The 16,374-nt window shown below is 40.5% G+C and overlaps 2 protein-coding genes across 2 annotated transcripts in view; both read left to right on the plus strand.

Annotated features, from left to right (window-relative positions):
* The window catches only part of LOC307098912 (olfactory receptor 7E24-like), a gene marked incomplete at its 3' end in the record, with an annotated part of 280,559 nt that overhangs the window by 53,751 nt on the left and 210,434 nt on the right, over nt 1–16,374 (plus strand). The gene's annotated exons all lie outside the window — the stretch shown is intronic.
* Nucleotides 11,668–12,606, plus strand: LOC307098932 (olfactory receptor 7E24-like; the record flags this gene model as incomplete). Its single annotated transcript, XM_079770068.1, has 1 exon — nt 11,668–12,606. The coding sequence occupies exon 1, from the start codon at nt 11,776–11,778 to the stop codon at nt 12,604–12,606; it is 831 nt and encodes a 276-aa protein (XP_079626194.1). The 5' UTR covers nt 11,668–11,775.

A 16,374-nucleotide genomic window follows, 5' to 3' on the forward strand; every position in this document is an offset into this window, starting at 1 on the left:
AATCCTAGAGGAAAACAGGCAGTAAAATCTCAGGCATCTCACAGAGTAGTATTTTCTCTTATACATCTCCTAGGCCAAGCGAAGAAAAGGAAAAAGTAAACAAATGGGACTACATCAAATTAAAAAGCTTCTGCACAGCAAAAAGAAAACATCAGTAAATTAAAAGGGAACCCACTGTACGGGAGAACATATTCACCAATGATACATCTGATAAGGGGTTCATTTCCAAAATGTATAAAGAACTTATACAACTCAACACCAGGATTACAAGGGGGCTGGAGCAGGGTGTACGGGTTCAACTGGGGGAAGGGAGACATCTGTAATACTTTTAACAATAAAGATAAATTAAAAAAATAGATAGCGACCTGAAGAGACACTTCTCCAAGAGGACATATATATGGCCAATAGACATGAAAAAATGTTCAATGTCACTAATCCTTAGAGAGATGCAATTTAAACTGCAATGAAGTATCACCTCACACCTTCCAGAATGGCTACCATCAATAAATCAATAAACAAAAGTGCTGATGAAGATGTGGAGAATAGGGAACCCTATTACACTGCTGGTGGGACTGCAGACTGGTACAGCCACTGTGGAAAACTGTATGGAGTTTCTTAAAAAAATTAAAAATGAAACTGCTGTTTGATCCAGCAATCCCACTGCTGGGAATATATCCTAAGGTTTCTGAAACAGCAATCAGAAAGAATATATGCACCCTTATGTTCATAGCAGCATTATTTACAATAGCTAACATCTGGAAACAGTCTAAATGCCCATCAGTAGATGAGTGAATAAGAAAGTTGTGGTACATTTACATAGGGGAATAATATGTGGCTGTATAAAAGAAGGAGCTCTCACTCTCGCAACAGCATGGATCAACCTGGAGATTATTATGCTAAGTGAAATAAGCCAGTCCAAAAAAAAACACCAAAAAACAAAAAAAAACAAACAAAAACCAAACAAAAAAAGAAAAGAAAAAAAGACAAATATCACATGATCTCACTTATATATGAAATCTAATTAGCCAAATAAACTGATGAATAAAAGAGGGCTAGAGGCATGAATACATGGGATAGAATGACAGATCTCAGAGGGGAGGCTGGAGGACTGGACTAGATTAACCAAAGAACATGTATGTGTATAAGCATAGCCTGTGAACACAGACAAAAATGTGGTGAAGGCCTAGGGTAGGATGGGGCTGGTTGGAGGAAGGCAAAGTGGTAGAAAATGGGGGACATCTGTAATACTGTCAACAATAAAACAAAAAGAAGAGTGCCAGATAATGGAAATATACAATTTAATTGTGTTCTAATATGCCAATACAAATTAATTAACAATAACGAAACCAATGATGTTACTTAAATTAGCAACAAAAAAAATTACTAAGGAATGAACTCCGTAAGAAATGAGAACTCATATTAAGAAAAGCATGAAGCTCTTGCAGACAAAAACATATTCAAATATGGAAATATTTTCATATTCTAGCATGGAAAATGGATTTCCAAAAATCAAAATTGCAAGTGAGAGTAAAAAATATTTTAAATTGATGTTTAGAGGGGGAGGAAGAGAGAGAAGGCAAGAAAAACGTTGATGTGAGAGCCAAACATCAATAAACTGTCTCTTGCGCGCCCCCTTCTGGGAATTGAGCCTGCAACGCAGGCATGTGCCCTTGACCAGGGATCAAACCAGCAATCTTTCAGTGTATGGAATGAAATGCAACCAACTGAGCCACATCAGCCAGGGCAGCAAGTGAGTTTTCTAAGTGGAAATAATAAATCTAATCTTTACAAGGGGAGTCTTATTTTTGGATAGGTGACTAGAGGCAGGCAAGTGAACTTCCCCTGGGATGGCATAGGGCTCAGAAGTAATTGAGCTGGATCAAGGACACTGACTCTTTCCTCCCGTGGTTCTCTAAGGTTGTGAAGTCTTCAGGGAATAGAGTTCATGGACCAATTTGGTTAATTAAGAAGACTGTGCATTGAGTGCTCAAGGGCGTACTACCATAAATAATTAGTCTGTGTCTCCAGCCTTTCAGCTTTCCAGTCCCTGTCTAGCTGGCCTCACACCTGTGTCTCTTCCTTTCAGAACAGTAATCTCCATCAGGAGGTCTGGCCCGAGCCTGTCTTTCTGCCAGTCCTGGGGACAGAGCATCAGCCATCATTGCTCACCAGGCAGAGGAGGACTGGCCCTCCTTGGTCATGCACCAGCAGAATGGCAGCCCAGCCCAGTGAGTGTCATGGGAGACAGTGGAGGGAGAGGGGCTGGGGAACACTGTTTGCTTATTGTCAGGACAAGCAGGACATTTGGGGTAGATGGGTGGTAGGGCACCAAAATGCAGTTTCTATTCCAAGCACTATGAAGTTTATGTTTTCAGTTCTGGTGGGAGTTCAAGGACTTTTATTCAGAATTCTGCTTTCCTCTTACAATAGTTTTAATTTTCATAGAAATGACCCCCATGATGCAGGAAACAGGCCTCTCTAAACTGTCCCCTAAGCCCTAGCCGGTTTGGCTCAGTGGATAGAGCGTTGGCCTGCAGACTGAAGGGTCCTGGGTTCGATTCTGGTCAAGGGCATGCGCCTTGGTTGCAGGTTCCCAGGCCCTGATTGCGGTGTGTGCAGGAGGCAACCAATTGATATGTCTCTCTCACATCGATGTTTCTCTCTGTCTATCCCTCTCCCTTTCATCTCTCTAAAAATCAATGGAAAACTATCCTTGAGTTAGCATTAACCATAAATAAATAAATAAATAAATAAATAAATAAACAAACAAATAAATAACAACAACTGTCCCCTAAGTACTCCAATATCATGAGGTGTTGATGATGATGATGATGAGGGGGAGGAGGATGAAGACAGAAAGCCAGATATCATGAATGTTCACTGAGGACTTCCTAAGAGCCAGGCTCTGAGCTGAGTGTTGGACAGCTTGTTTCATTTCATCTGCATAATCATCCCCAACAAAGAGAAATGCACATGATCATCATTTTACAAATGAACAAAGGAGCGCAGCATTTAAATACAACTTGCACTCGGTTATGTGGTAAAATAGGAGTGAATTGAGGTTTGAATCCAGGCATCCAGACTGTAGACACAGAACACATAACAGTATTCTCTGCTTCCAACCCAACCTTTATTTACCTTGTCAGGTCACTCCAGGCAGAGACCCCCTATTCCCTGTCCTCTTTCCTTTGGGGGTTCCTGGTAGACCCCAGCAGAGAGTTATGGATGCCCCTTGCTGCACTGATGAAAAGCAGGATAGCTGAGCTCAAAGTGGGGATCATAGAAAAATTAGCAGATTATAATTTAGAGCAGATGTTGCTCCTGCCTCCCCCCCCCCCCCCGGCTTCTTCCTCCTTCATTTCTGTACCTTAGCCCTCTCAGTCTCCAGAAGAGACATAAATTAAGGGTCTTGAGTTCTATTATTAGGAAACTAAAACCAGTTAAAAGATGTATCTTAGCTGTACTTTTGGTAAAGACCCCAGGACTTCTGTGTTCATCTTTCTGAAGTGTCAGGAAAGAGAGTGAAGAAATTTATCACATGGGCAATTGGAGACAGGCAATTTAGTTTAATTTTGTCTGCTCTATTTATAATCTTGTGCAATATGGGGCAAGTTCTGGGTATCTCTGAACCTCAACATTGTCATCTGAGTTGATCCCTAGTTGTCACAACTGCACTGCTGCAAGGATGAAACAATATAGTGGAAAGTACATATGCGATTATATATGTGATGAATGTATAGAGAAAGGAAAATACATTTCAAATATCATTATTAATATCAAGACGCTAGCATTATGCACTTTGATTAAAATATCCTGTGATTTGAAGGTATGAGCTTACCTGGATCTCTGACAGGACTTTTTAAAGAAAGTATTTCTGTAGATTTCAGATAGGAAAGAAGAAGGAGAGAGAGTTAGAAACATAAATAATGAGAGAGAATCTTCGATTGGCTGCCTCCTTCACACCTGCTACTGGGGATCAAGTCTGCAATCCTGACATGTGCCCTTAACTGAAATTGAACCTGGGGCCCTTCAATCCACAGGCTGAAGCTCTATTCATTGAGCCAAAGCAGCTAATAAAATGGCCTTTGACAGGCCATTTTATTTAGTGCTTGTACAAGTAGATACTGAGTGAATGGAGGGAAATGACTGAATCTCATTAATTTGTGATTCCTCAGAGCCTATCCTGTCATTGGCACTGAGTAACCAACAAATACAAAAACAAAAAACAAAATCCCTGTTAAACATTAACTAGATCCTTCGTTTACACCAGCACAGAGTAGGCAAAAAGGCTTCCACCCACTGGGTGCTTTTCTGCCTGTTCTTTCATCCTGTTCAGCAATATTCCATAGGACTAGAGACACGATGCTATAGGGACTATGTATATCTATGACAAGAACTTCCTAGGATCCTATTATTTTCCTTTTATAAGACATATATCATTCAATTGCCAAAAAATTCTGGCGATTTCAAATACTGAACAATTTCAAAGGACAGGAAAGGGGAGGATCAATCTTACTTCATGGACTGGGACACTTTTAGGATTTCACATTTAGGATGCCAAGTCATTGCATGTTCAAGTCCCCTGGGACAAGGAAGGCTTTGGCCTCTCTGCCATGTAATTAAATAAAAGTCATTAAATATTTCTTGTGATTAAATATATCAATAACCTGCTACTGCAAGAGTACTTTAATTCTGGTTAAAATTCAATAGCTGAATATATTAATTGTCAAACTTCTGGGGGTATTAGTCTCCCCATTTGTAGGTAAAAAATGCCATCAGCAAGAGGTTGAGGTATCCGCACACACTCTAAATTTACTGTGTGAAAGATGTGGGACTCAAACTTTCATCTCCTGACTCCTGTCCCAGGACTCTCTCCCATCCACTAGACCTGAACAAATATGTTTTTTTCTCAAGTCTGTTTTGTCTAAGATGAGGAAACAGAGGCGAAATAACTGATTTCTTCTATTGGGACCCAGTGAGGTGATCTGTGAATAAGGGAATGGACTAAGCGATTCATAGGGGTCCCTCTGGAATATATATTGTGGTTTATAGGGTTTTATGTAAATAGTAATGTTTTTTCCATCTCACTTAGGAAATCTAAGATATGCAAGCATTATTTCCTCTACAAGTTCAGAATTTCACGTGATCTGTCATGAAATGACTATTACTAGACAGACTTCGGGGCATCCTGGTTCTATATCTCAGCAATAAGAGCAGGTAATTGATTGTATTTGATTTTTTTTTTATTGGAGAAAAATTGAGACAATAGTAAAATTCAATGTGCACCAATTGTTACAATGCTGGCAATTATACTTCACACATATCTATCTTATAGACATTCTCACTTGTGTGATTTGGACAGTTAAATAATTTGCGTAAGTTTGTCGTTATAATGAATTAAAAATAGAATCTATTTCTCTGGCAGTATTATATACTAGAGGCCCGGTGCACAAAATTTGTGCACTTGGGGGGGGGTCCCTCTTGCAGTCCAGGAGCCCTGGGGGGATGTCTGACTGACGGCTTAGGCCCATCCTTAGCACTGCCACCGAGGCGGGAGAGGCTCCCACCACTGCCGCTGCACTCGCCAGCCTTGAGCCCGGCTTCTGGCTGAGCGGCACGCCCCGTGGGAGCACAGTGACCAACAGGGGGCAGCTCCTGCTTTGAGTGTCTGCCCCTGGTGGTCAGCACACATCATAGTGACCGGTCATTCCACCATTTGGTCATTTGCATATTAGCCTTTTATTATGTAGGATTAGCTTAAATGTTTAAACTAGATGCATGTACTTCACAGAAAGATTTAAAATATGAAGTATTTTTAAAAAACATGAAGTTTTAATGAGAACATTGGAGGGACAACATGTGTAATATGATACTTTATAACTAAATTTTCAGGAAGACTGTTTATGAGTACAAAATCAGTCCTAATGTTATGGAAACATTGGCAAGAATGTACACCCACCAAATTCACTGACAATGGTTGACTTTGTGGGACAAGTATTCAGGGGAATGGGATAGAAACAAAACAGAAATTTTATTGGTAATATTTCAAATCTCTATAAAATATAAGTTCTGAAGCAAATATTACTGAATGGTCACATTTTAAATATGGTGAGTGGGTATAATGATAATGGTAATAATAGATAACATTAATGAAACATTTGCTAAGTGCCTGGTAATATTCTAATGCAATGATTCTCAACTTTGGTTGTACATTAGAATCACCATCAGACTCACACATAGAAATTCTTATTTAACTGATTCTAGGCTGTAGCTAGGGCATCAGTATATTTTAAAAGATCCACAGGTAATTATATTGGCCCATCAGAAGTGGGAGTCACTGGTCTATATTAATTTAATTTAATTTAATTTAATTTCTTGCAACAACCCTATAAAAGTAGGTTCCATTTTTATCCCCATTTTGTAAATGTAGAAACTATCCAGCTTTTGTTATATTATTTTATGTGCTTTCCTCTTTTGCATTTTTCTCAAATTAAATCATATTGCTACCTGCCAGGAGAACGGGAGTTTCAAGTTGTTTTCAGGGAGCTGGTTTAAAGAGAATTGTAATTCCTGTTAGTAGGAAGGATTGACATAAAATTTCTCAACTAGACTTAAAAAGACTGAGTTTTAGACACAGCTTTGGGACTTCCTTGGGTCAAAACCCCAACTGTAAATAAGATGGTTGATTTGATGAGAAAAGAATGCTTCACAAATTTTAGAACTAGAAGCATGTTTAAACACTTTAACCTAGTCGCTACATTATGGAGAAAAGCAAACCAAAGAACACTTTCAAACACAAAGACTCCCTGAGATTTTATAGTGTGATATAAATATCCTGCCTAAAAAGCCTCGGGTAGGATTAATATTTGAAAATACTTTTTTGCATCTTTTAAAAATATTTATTAATTAAATTGATTGGGGTGACATTGGTCAACATGAACATATAGGTTTCAGGTGTGGGTTTCTATGTTATAAGATCTGTATATTGTATCATGTGCCCGCCACCCAAAGTAAAATCTTCTCCTGTCACAAGATATTAGAACTCCCTTCTTCCCCCACACCCTTCACTCTGGTAATGACCATACTGCTGTTTGTGTTCACACATTTCAGTTTTCTCTCTCTCTCTCTCTTTTTTTTTTTAATAAATCTTTATTGTTCAGATTATTACAATTGTTTCTCCTTCCCCCGCCACCCTCATATCTCCCCATCACCCGGTTCCCTCCCCCCGTTGTCCTTATCCATAGGTATGATTTTTGTCCAGTCTCTTCCCATACCCCCCACACAGACACCCCTTTCCCCCGAGAATTATCAATCCACTCCCATTCTATGCCTCTGATTCTATTATGTTCACCAGTTTATTCTGTTCCTTAGATTTTTAATTCACTTGATTTTTAGAATCACTTGTTGATAGATATGTATTTGTTGTTCATAATTTTTATTTTTCTTCTTTTTCCTCTTTTTAAAGAATACCTTTCAGCATTTCATATAATACTGGTTTGGTGGTGATGAACGCCTTTAGCTTTTTCTTATCTGTGAAGCTCTTTATCTGACCTTCAATTCTGAATGATAACTTTGCTGGGTAGAGTAGTCTTGGTTGTAGGTTCTTGCTATTCATCATTTTGAATATTTCTTGCCATTCCCGTCTGGCCTGCATAGTTTCTGTTGAGAAATCAGCTGACAGTCGTATGGGTGCTCCCTTGTAGGTAACTAACTGTTTTTCTCTTGCTGCTTGTAAGATTCTCTCTTTGTCTTTTGCCCTTGGCATTTTAATTATGATGTGTCTTGGTGTGGCCCTCTTTGGATTCCTCTTGTTTGGGGTTTTGAGCACTTCCTGAACTTGTAAGTCTATTTCTTTCACCAGGTGGGGGAAGTTTTCTGTCATTATTTCTTCAAATAGGTTTTCAGTATCTTGCTCTCTCTCTTCTGGCACCCCAAAAATTCGGATATTGGTACGCTTAAAGCCATCCTGGAGGCTCCTTATGCTATCCATACACTTTTGGATTCTTCTTTCTTTCCGCCTTTCTGGTTGGGTGTTTTTTCTACCTCATATTCCAGATCTTTGGTTTGACTCTTCGGGTGCGGTGGTCTACTCTGTATATTCTTTGTTTCAGACAGTGTATGCATAATTTCTGACTGGTCCTTTTCCATTTTTTTTGGTATTCTCATTTAGGTCCTTGAAGGTCTCTTCAAGTTTCTCAGCGGTTTTTAGAAGATTCTTGAGTAACCTTATAAATATGGTTCTGAACACTGTGTCGTCCATTAGTTTGCTTTCATCTATCTCTCCTACCTGTGACATACTTCGATATCTCCACATTTTAGCTGCCTCCCTGTATTGATGGAGTGGCTTTGTGTGGTCGGTGACCTATAGGGGCCGGTAGCTCAGCTTCCCCAATCAACCTAGGTGGTTGCTCTTAGTACTCCCCTTTGTGGGCTGAGTGGAAAGTCTTGGTGTAGTTAAAAGCCTTGATTGCTGTTGGTACACTGGGAGGAATTGACCTCCAGGCCAATTGGTTGTGAGGGCCTGCTGTGTCTATAACGGAAGAATTGCTGTGCTGGAGACACAGTAGGGCTTTGGTGCTCACTGAGTCTGCCTCTTGAATGTGTCCCTTATGAGAGTGGTTGAAATCTGGTGTCGTCCACACTGACAGAAAAGTCACTCTCACTCTCCGACTGATGGCCGAGAGTCCCGTAGGCGTCTGAGTCCCCCGTGTGTCCCCAGAAACTGGAGTTCAGAGTGGTTGGGATTGTTGGTATCACTGGCGGGAATTGTTCTCCAAGCCAGTTGGCTGTGAGGATCAGCAGTGTCTCTGTTGGGAGAGCCTCTGTGCTCAGCTTGGATGGGGTGGAGTCTCAGGGTGGCGCAGACAAGCTTTGGTTTCCTGTCTGCTCCGCCCTAAGAGGGGCGGTTTCTCTGTGCCTGAATTAATGGCTGCGTGCCTCTGAGAGAAGGCAGCTTTTGAGCCTCTCCCGCTGCCTAACAGACCAGTTTCTCCCCAGCTGGGGCTGGATTTCAGTGCAGACCGGAGGTTTTGTTTTTCTCCCGAATGAGAAATCCAGTCACTGGGAGGGCTGTGCTCAGCTTGGATGGGGCGGAGTCTCAGAATGGCGCAGACAAACTTGGTTTCCATCCGCACCGCCCTAAGAGGGCCGGTTTCCCCGTGCCCTAATCAATGGCTGCGCGCCTCTGAGAGAAGGCAGCTTTCGAGCCTCGCCCGCTGCCAAACAGACCAGTTTCTCCCCAACCGCAGCTGGATTTCAGTGCAGTCGGGAGGTTTTGTTTTTCTCCCAAACGAGAAAGCTAGCCACGCAGTGTCTGCTGCCCTCCCTCTCCACGCGCTGCGAGCAAGCCTGCCATGTATTCAGCCGCCCGCCCTTTCTGTGCTCACGGATCTCCGCACCTCCACACTCCTGAGGCTCAGCGTCCCCCTCTCTTTTTTTCTCTAGTTGTAGGTTTTCCACTCTGCCAGCTTTCCGGTGGTTCTGAATGGTGTGCGCTCTGTTTTCCAGTTGTAGTTTCAAAATTGTTGTGGTAGGCAACAATTAGGTGTTTACCTTATGCCACCACCTTGGTTTCTTCTCCCACACATTTCAGTTTTATATCTCACATATGAGTGAAATCAGACAGATATTAGCTTTTGCTGACTTATTTCACTTAGCATTATGTTCTCAAGGTCCATCCATGTTGTTGCAAATGGCATTCTTTTATTCTCTCTTATGGCTAAGTAGTGTTCTATTGTGAATATGTACCACATCTTCTTTATCCAGTCCTCTGTCATGGAACACTGGTTGTTTCCACGTTTTGGCCACTGTGAATAATGCTGCAATGTACATAGGGGTGCATATATCTTTGCAAATACATGATTTTGAGTTTTTAGTTATATACCCAGGAGAGGGATTGCTGGGTCGTCTGGTAGCTCTATTCTTAATTTTTTGAGGACTGGCCATAGTGGATTCCATAGTGGATGTATCAGTCTATATATGGACAGATAATTTTTGACAAAGTAGCCGGAAACACACAATGGAATAAAGATAGTTTCTTCAATAAATGTTGTTGGGAAAACTTAAAAGCCACATGCAAATGAATGAAACTAGATTGAAGTTTGTCCCCATGTACAAAAATGAATTTAAAATGGATCAAACACTAAATATAAGACCCCAAACAATAATTACATAGAAGAAAATATAGGTACCAAACCTATGGACCTTGGCCATAGAGGACATTTTATCAACTTGATCCCAAAGGCAAGGGAAGTTAAGGCAAAAATAAATGAATGGGACTATATCAAACTAAAAAGCTTCTGCACAGCAAAAGAAACTGACAACAAAACAAATAGCCAGCAAGATGGAAGATGATATTTGCAAAAAGTAGCTCCAATAAAGGTTTAATTTCCAAAATATATAAAAAAGTCATAAAGCTCAATAACAAACAAACCAATCAAAAAGTGGGCAGAGGACCTGCAAATTCACATCTCCCAATAGCCAATAGATATATGAAAAGATGTTCAACTTCAGTAGCAGTTAGGGAAATACAAATTAAAACTACAATGAGCTACCACCTTACACCTGTTAGAGTGCCCATTATCAGCAGGTCAAGCAATAAGAAGTGTTGGAGTGGTTGTGGAAAAAAGGGAACCCTCATTCACTGCTGGTGGGAATGTAGACTGGTAAAATCACTATGAAAAGACTTTTAAAAGAAAACACAGGCCTAGCCAGTTTGGGTCAGTGGATAGAGCGTTGGCCTGCAGACTAAAGGGTCCCAGGTTTGATTCGGGACAAGGGCACTTGCCTGGGTTACATGCTGAACCCTCCTCCCCCTGAAGGGGGTGTGCAGAGGGCAGCCAATCAATGATTCTCTCTCATTGATGTTTCTATCTCTTTCTTTTCCTTCCTGTCTGCAATGAATAAAAAGTATATTAAAAAGAAAAAAAAAGGAAAACACATATTTGAAAACACTTATTTCCATTGAGGATGGATATTGGGAAAAACCAAATGATAATAAATATCCAGGACAATAACTGTCAAATAAAATATTCCAACTGATTAATTACATTTGACTTTAATTTGGAATACCGGTAATTGTATAAACATGCATAAATATTCCAAATTTAAAATTTTTTGGCATAATATTTGGGAAAAGTATATTTGCTTCCCAGTGTCTTTGAACTGGAGTGATTTAAATAAAATTTTATTGATTGATTTTAGAGAGAGAAGAAGGGAGAGAGTGAAACATCAATTTGTTGTTCCACTTATTTATGCATTCATTGGTTGACTGTTGTATGTGTCTTGACTAGGGATTGAACCTACAATCTTGGTGTATCAGGACGACTTTCTAACCACCTGAGCTACTGCCCCGTGCTGGAGTGATTTCTTTCAAGGGAGAAAGATATTTCTTATTTCATATATTTCCTTCAGGAGAAAGCTAATATTTACTGTGTTCATGACTTTATTAACTCTATTAACTTTAGTGTCTCTAATGTAGGTATATATAGAAACAGGTAAATACCCAAGAAATAGATGAGGAAAAATTCCTATGAGGTAATAAGTTTGCCACCTCTCCTTAAGTATAAATGTTTACTTTGATTTGATGAATCCAAAGTATAGACTCAGCACTGGTTGCCTGTTTAGTTGTTTCATTACTCTAAGCATCTTTCCTTTTTTAGGAGGTGTCTCAGCCCCACGGAACTCAAGAATCTAACACGTGTCTCAGAATTCTTCCTCCTGAGTGTCTCCGATGACCTGGAACTGCAGCCTCTGCTCTTGGGGCTCTTCCTGTCCATGTACCTGGTTGCCGTGTTGGGGAACATGCTCATCATCCTGACTGTCAGCTCTGACTCCCACCTGCACACCCCCATGTACTTCTTCCTCTGCAACCTGTCCTTGGCTGACATCGGTTTCATTTCTACCAGTGTTCCAAAGATGATTGTGGGCATCCAGACTCACAGCAGAGTCATCTCCTATGGGGGCTGCCTGACACAGATGTCTTTTTTGATCCTTTTTGGATGCATGGAAGACCTGCTTTTGACTGTCATGGCCTATGACCGGTTTGTGGCTATCTGTCACCCTCTGCACTACTCAGCCATCATGAACCCACGCCTCTGCTGCTTCTTAGTTTTGGTGTCATTTTTTATCAGCCTTTTGGACTCCCAGCTGCACAATTTGATTGTATTACAGTTTACCTGCTTCAAGGATGTAAAAATGTCTAATTTCTTCTGTCATCCTTCTCAGCTCCTTCATCTTGCCTGCTCTGACACCATCACCAATGACATAGTCATGTATTTTTTTGGCTTAATCTTTGGTGGTGTTCCAGTCGTGGGGATCTTTTGCTCTTACTATAAAATTGTTTCCTCCATTCTGAGAGTTCCATCGATAGGTGGGAAGTATAAAGCCTTCTCCACCTGTGGTTCTCACCTGTCAGTTGTTTGCTTATTTTATGGAACAGGTATTGGAGATTACTTTGGATCAGCACTGTTGCCTTCCCCCAGGAAGGACGTGGTGGCCTCAGTCATGTACACTATAGTCACCCCCATGCTGAACCCTTTCATTTACAGCATGAGGAACAGGGACATTAAGAGTGCCCTATGGAGGCTCTACAGCAGAAGAGTCTAGTGTGAATATCTCTGCAATCCTCTTTGGATTATGATTGGTAAAACTAACGAAACCAAACATGTAGACCAGTGAATTCTCTTTCCTTGGTCACATTCATTTTGTCTCATAGTTTTCATTCCTCTCCATGCTACACATATGAACTTTACATCTTTTGATTTGTCTTTAATTGTATTGGCAGAGTGTCCTGGGATCTTTTGTACATCGTAATAGATGAAGGAGAGGTTCTCCTCATTGATTCTGATATCCAGGTGAAATGCACAATTTTCTTAGTATATACTTAAATTGTACCTCTTTTCCCATAGTTTTAGAGTATTTCCCATACAAAATTTGCATCTGTCAAATATATGTATTCAGGTAATTTCTGAGGATGCAATTCACTGGTTTTCAGTTGTGGATTTTATTGGCATGCCCTGGGCATTCTATAAACACTGGTGACTGGGTCTGTTGGAGGAGTTTGTCAAGAAGATGTAACTGCCAGTGGACCCAAGAGCTGGATTGTGGAGTCAGAGACCCCTAAGCCTCTCCCCTGTCCTTGGATTGTTCATTTTACTTGCCTACTCTGAGCTAGAAGCTAGCCTTAGAAGACTATCTGGATGTATATATGACTGAATGCAGTTGGATTGTTAAACCTCAGAGGGAAGGTAGGGGAGAGTGGATGGGGGCGGCTCCAGGTATGGGCAGGGGAATAGATCAACCAATGAACTCTTATGCATATATGCATAACCCATAGACACAGACAATAGGGTGGTGAAGTTTTGGGGTGTGTGTGCAATGGGGGGAAAAAGAGACATATGAAATACTTTCAACAATAAATATTTATATTTTAAAAAGGCATTTACTGTATATAAATGTTTAAAATTTGGTTCATATGGAACACTTTCCTAGAAACGTACAATCTTCCAAAACTGAATCAGGAAAAAAACCTGAATAGACAGATTACAAATAATGAAATTGAAGCAGTAACAAAAAAAACTCCCAACAAACAAAAGATGTCTCAATAAATTTAAGAAGTTTGATATCATATCAAGCAACTTCTCTGACCATAATGGTATAAAACTAGAAATTAATAACAAGGAAAAAAAAAGAAAAACAAAGAAAGATGTGGATGCTAAATAATATGTTACTAAACAATGAATGGTTTAATAGTGAGATCAGGGAGGAAATAAAAAGATACCTGGAAACAAACACCAAAAGCAGTCCCAAGACATAATTCATAGCATTACAGACCTATCCCAAGAAATAAGAAAAGTCTGAAATAATCAATCTAAATTTACACTTACAAGAATTAGAATAATAATAAAAACCAAAGCCCAAAGTGAGTAAAAGAAAGGAAATCTTACCCAATAATAGAGAAACATGTAAATTGACCGTACCTTCGCTACGCCCACAGCCAATCAGAGTGAGTATGCAAACTAACCCAACAAAGATGGCGGTTAATTTGCATATACACCCGGGTCCGGGGAACCTCCTCGGCACCCAGGTCACTCCCAGCCAGCCATCAGGCAGAGGCTTTAGGCTTGGGAAGGGGCTGAGCTTGGGATCGGAGGGACGGGGGTCCCCTTCCCAAGCCTAAAGCCTGGGGCGGAGGCTTTTGGCTTGGGAAGGGGCCAAGCCTGCGATCAGAGGGGCAAGAGGGTGGGGGGAACCACTTCCCAAGCCTAAACCTGGGGCAGAGGCTTTAGGCTTAGGAAGGGGCCAAGCCTATTATCGGAGGTGCGGGGGGAGGGGGGAGGCAGGGACCCCTTCCCAAGCCTAAACCTGGGGAGGAGGCTTTTGGCTTGGGAAGGGGCTGAGCTTGGGATCAGAGAGAAGGGGAAAAAAAATCAATGGAAACATATCCTCAGGTGAGGATAAAAAGAAAAATAAAGAAATGTCATATTCTATGAAAGACACATCTTGAAAATGCTTAAAGAAAGTTGTTATTTTTTCATGGTGAAGGGACTAGGGTCTGTGTTGATGAAAATACCTGGGCGGCTGCGGTGACTGGCAGTGGCTGCAGCAGCGGGGTGATGGGGCGGGCGCCTTCCCCTGATCAGCCCAGTCACCTCAAGCAAAGGGAGGCCAGACTGCGGCTTAGGTCCACTCCTAATGGGGAGCAGGCTTAAGCCATCCGTAGGACATCCCTTGAGGGCTCCCAGTATGTGAGAGGGGGCAGGCTGGGCTGAGGGACCCCTCCCCTGTGCACGAATTTCGTGCACCGGGCCCCTAGTAATATATAGTAGACCAGAAATACATAAAATAGAGTCTAAAAAATACAAAAGATCAACGACAGCAAGTGCTGTTTTGTTTTTTTGAAAAGATAAACAACATTGACAAACTTTTAATGAGACTTATCAAGAAATAAAGAGAGGACCCAAATAAAGAAAATCAGAAATTAAAGAGGAGACATAACAAGTTCCTCCACATAAATACAAAGGATACTAAGAAAATAGTATGAACAACTATATCCCAACAAATAAAACAATCTGGATGACATGAACACATTCCTAGAAATGTACAATTTTCCAAAACTGAATCAGGAAAAAAATCTGAATAGACAGATTGCAACTAATGCAGTTGAAGCAGTAACCAAAAACTCCCAACAAACAAAAGTCCTGGACTGGATTATGTCATAGGTTAATTTTACCAACTATTTAAAGAAGAACTAAAACCTTTTTTTCTGAAATGATTCCAAAATTTTCAAGAAAAGAGAGGACTCCCTAGCTCATATAAAGAGGCCAGCATTATCCTGATTCCAAATCCAGATAAAGACTGTACAATGAATGAAAATTATAGCCAATATCCCTGATGAACATAGATGTTAAATTCCTCAACAAAATATTAGCAAATGGAATCCAGAGACACATTAAAAAGATTATGCACTCGAATTAAGTGGAATTTATCCCAGGGATGCAAGGTTGGTACAACAGTCACAACTCAATAAACCTGGGACATCAAATAAACAGAATGAAGGATAAAACCGCCTGATCATATCAATAAGTACAGTAAAAGCATTTGATGAAATGCAGCATCCTTTTATGATAAAAAAATCAGTAATGTGGGAATAGAGGCAACACACCTCAGCATAATAAAGGCCATAAAACCAAAAGAAACTTTGCCATAGCTGTGTGATTGAGTTGGTTGGAGCATTGTCCCATACACCAAAAGGTTGCAAGGTCGATTCCCAGCCAGGGTACATACCTAGGGTGTGGGTTCAATCCCCAGTCAGGTTGCATGCAGGAGGCAACCAATTTATGTGTCTCACATCAATGTCTCTCTCACTCTTTCCTGTCCTCTCTCTCTAAAATGAATAAAAACATACCGTTGGTGAGGATTTAAAAAAAAATAAAGGAAGTTTTACCTCTTATGACAGAATGGATGGACGTAGAGAGTACTTTTTTAAAAAGTTTTTTCTTTTATTTTGTGTTTATTATATATTTTTTAACCTGGAGAGTATTATGCTATGTGAAATAGGCCAGTCAGAGAAAGAAAACTATCATATTATTTCACATATATGTGGAATCTCATGAACAAAATGAAGTAACAAAATGGAAATAGACTCATAGATACAGACAACAGACTGACAGCTGTCAGAGGGCAAGGATTTGGGGGGGCTGGCTGAAAAAGGTGAAGGGATTAAGCATAAAAAAACCCTCATAGATACAGACTACAGAATGATGATTACCAGAAGTAAAAGGTTGTGGGGGGCAGTAGATGAGGATAAAGGGTTTCAGGATAAAAGGTGATGGAAGGAGACTTGACTTGGGGTTGTGAGCACACAATACAGTA

The sequence above is a fragment of the Cnephaeus nilssonii genome (assembly GCF_951640355.1).
Source record: "Cnephaeus nilssonii genome assembly, chromosome: 5".
NCBI lineage: Eukaryota > Metazoa > Chordata > Mammalia > Chiroptera > Vespertilionidae > Cnephaeus > Cnephaeus nilssonii.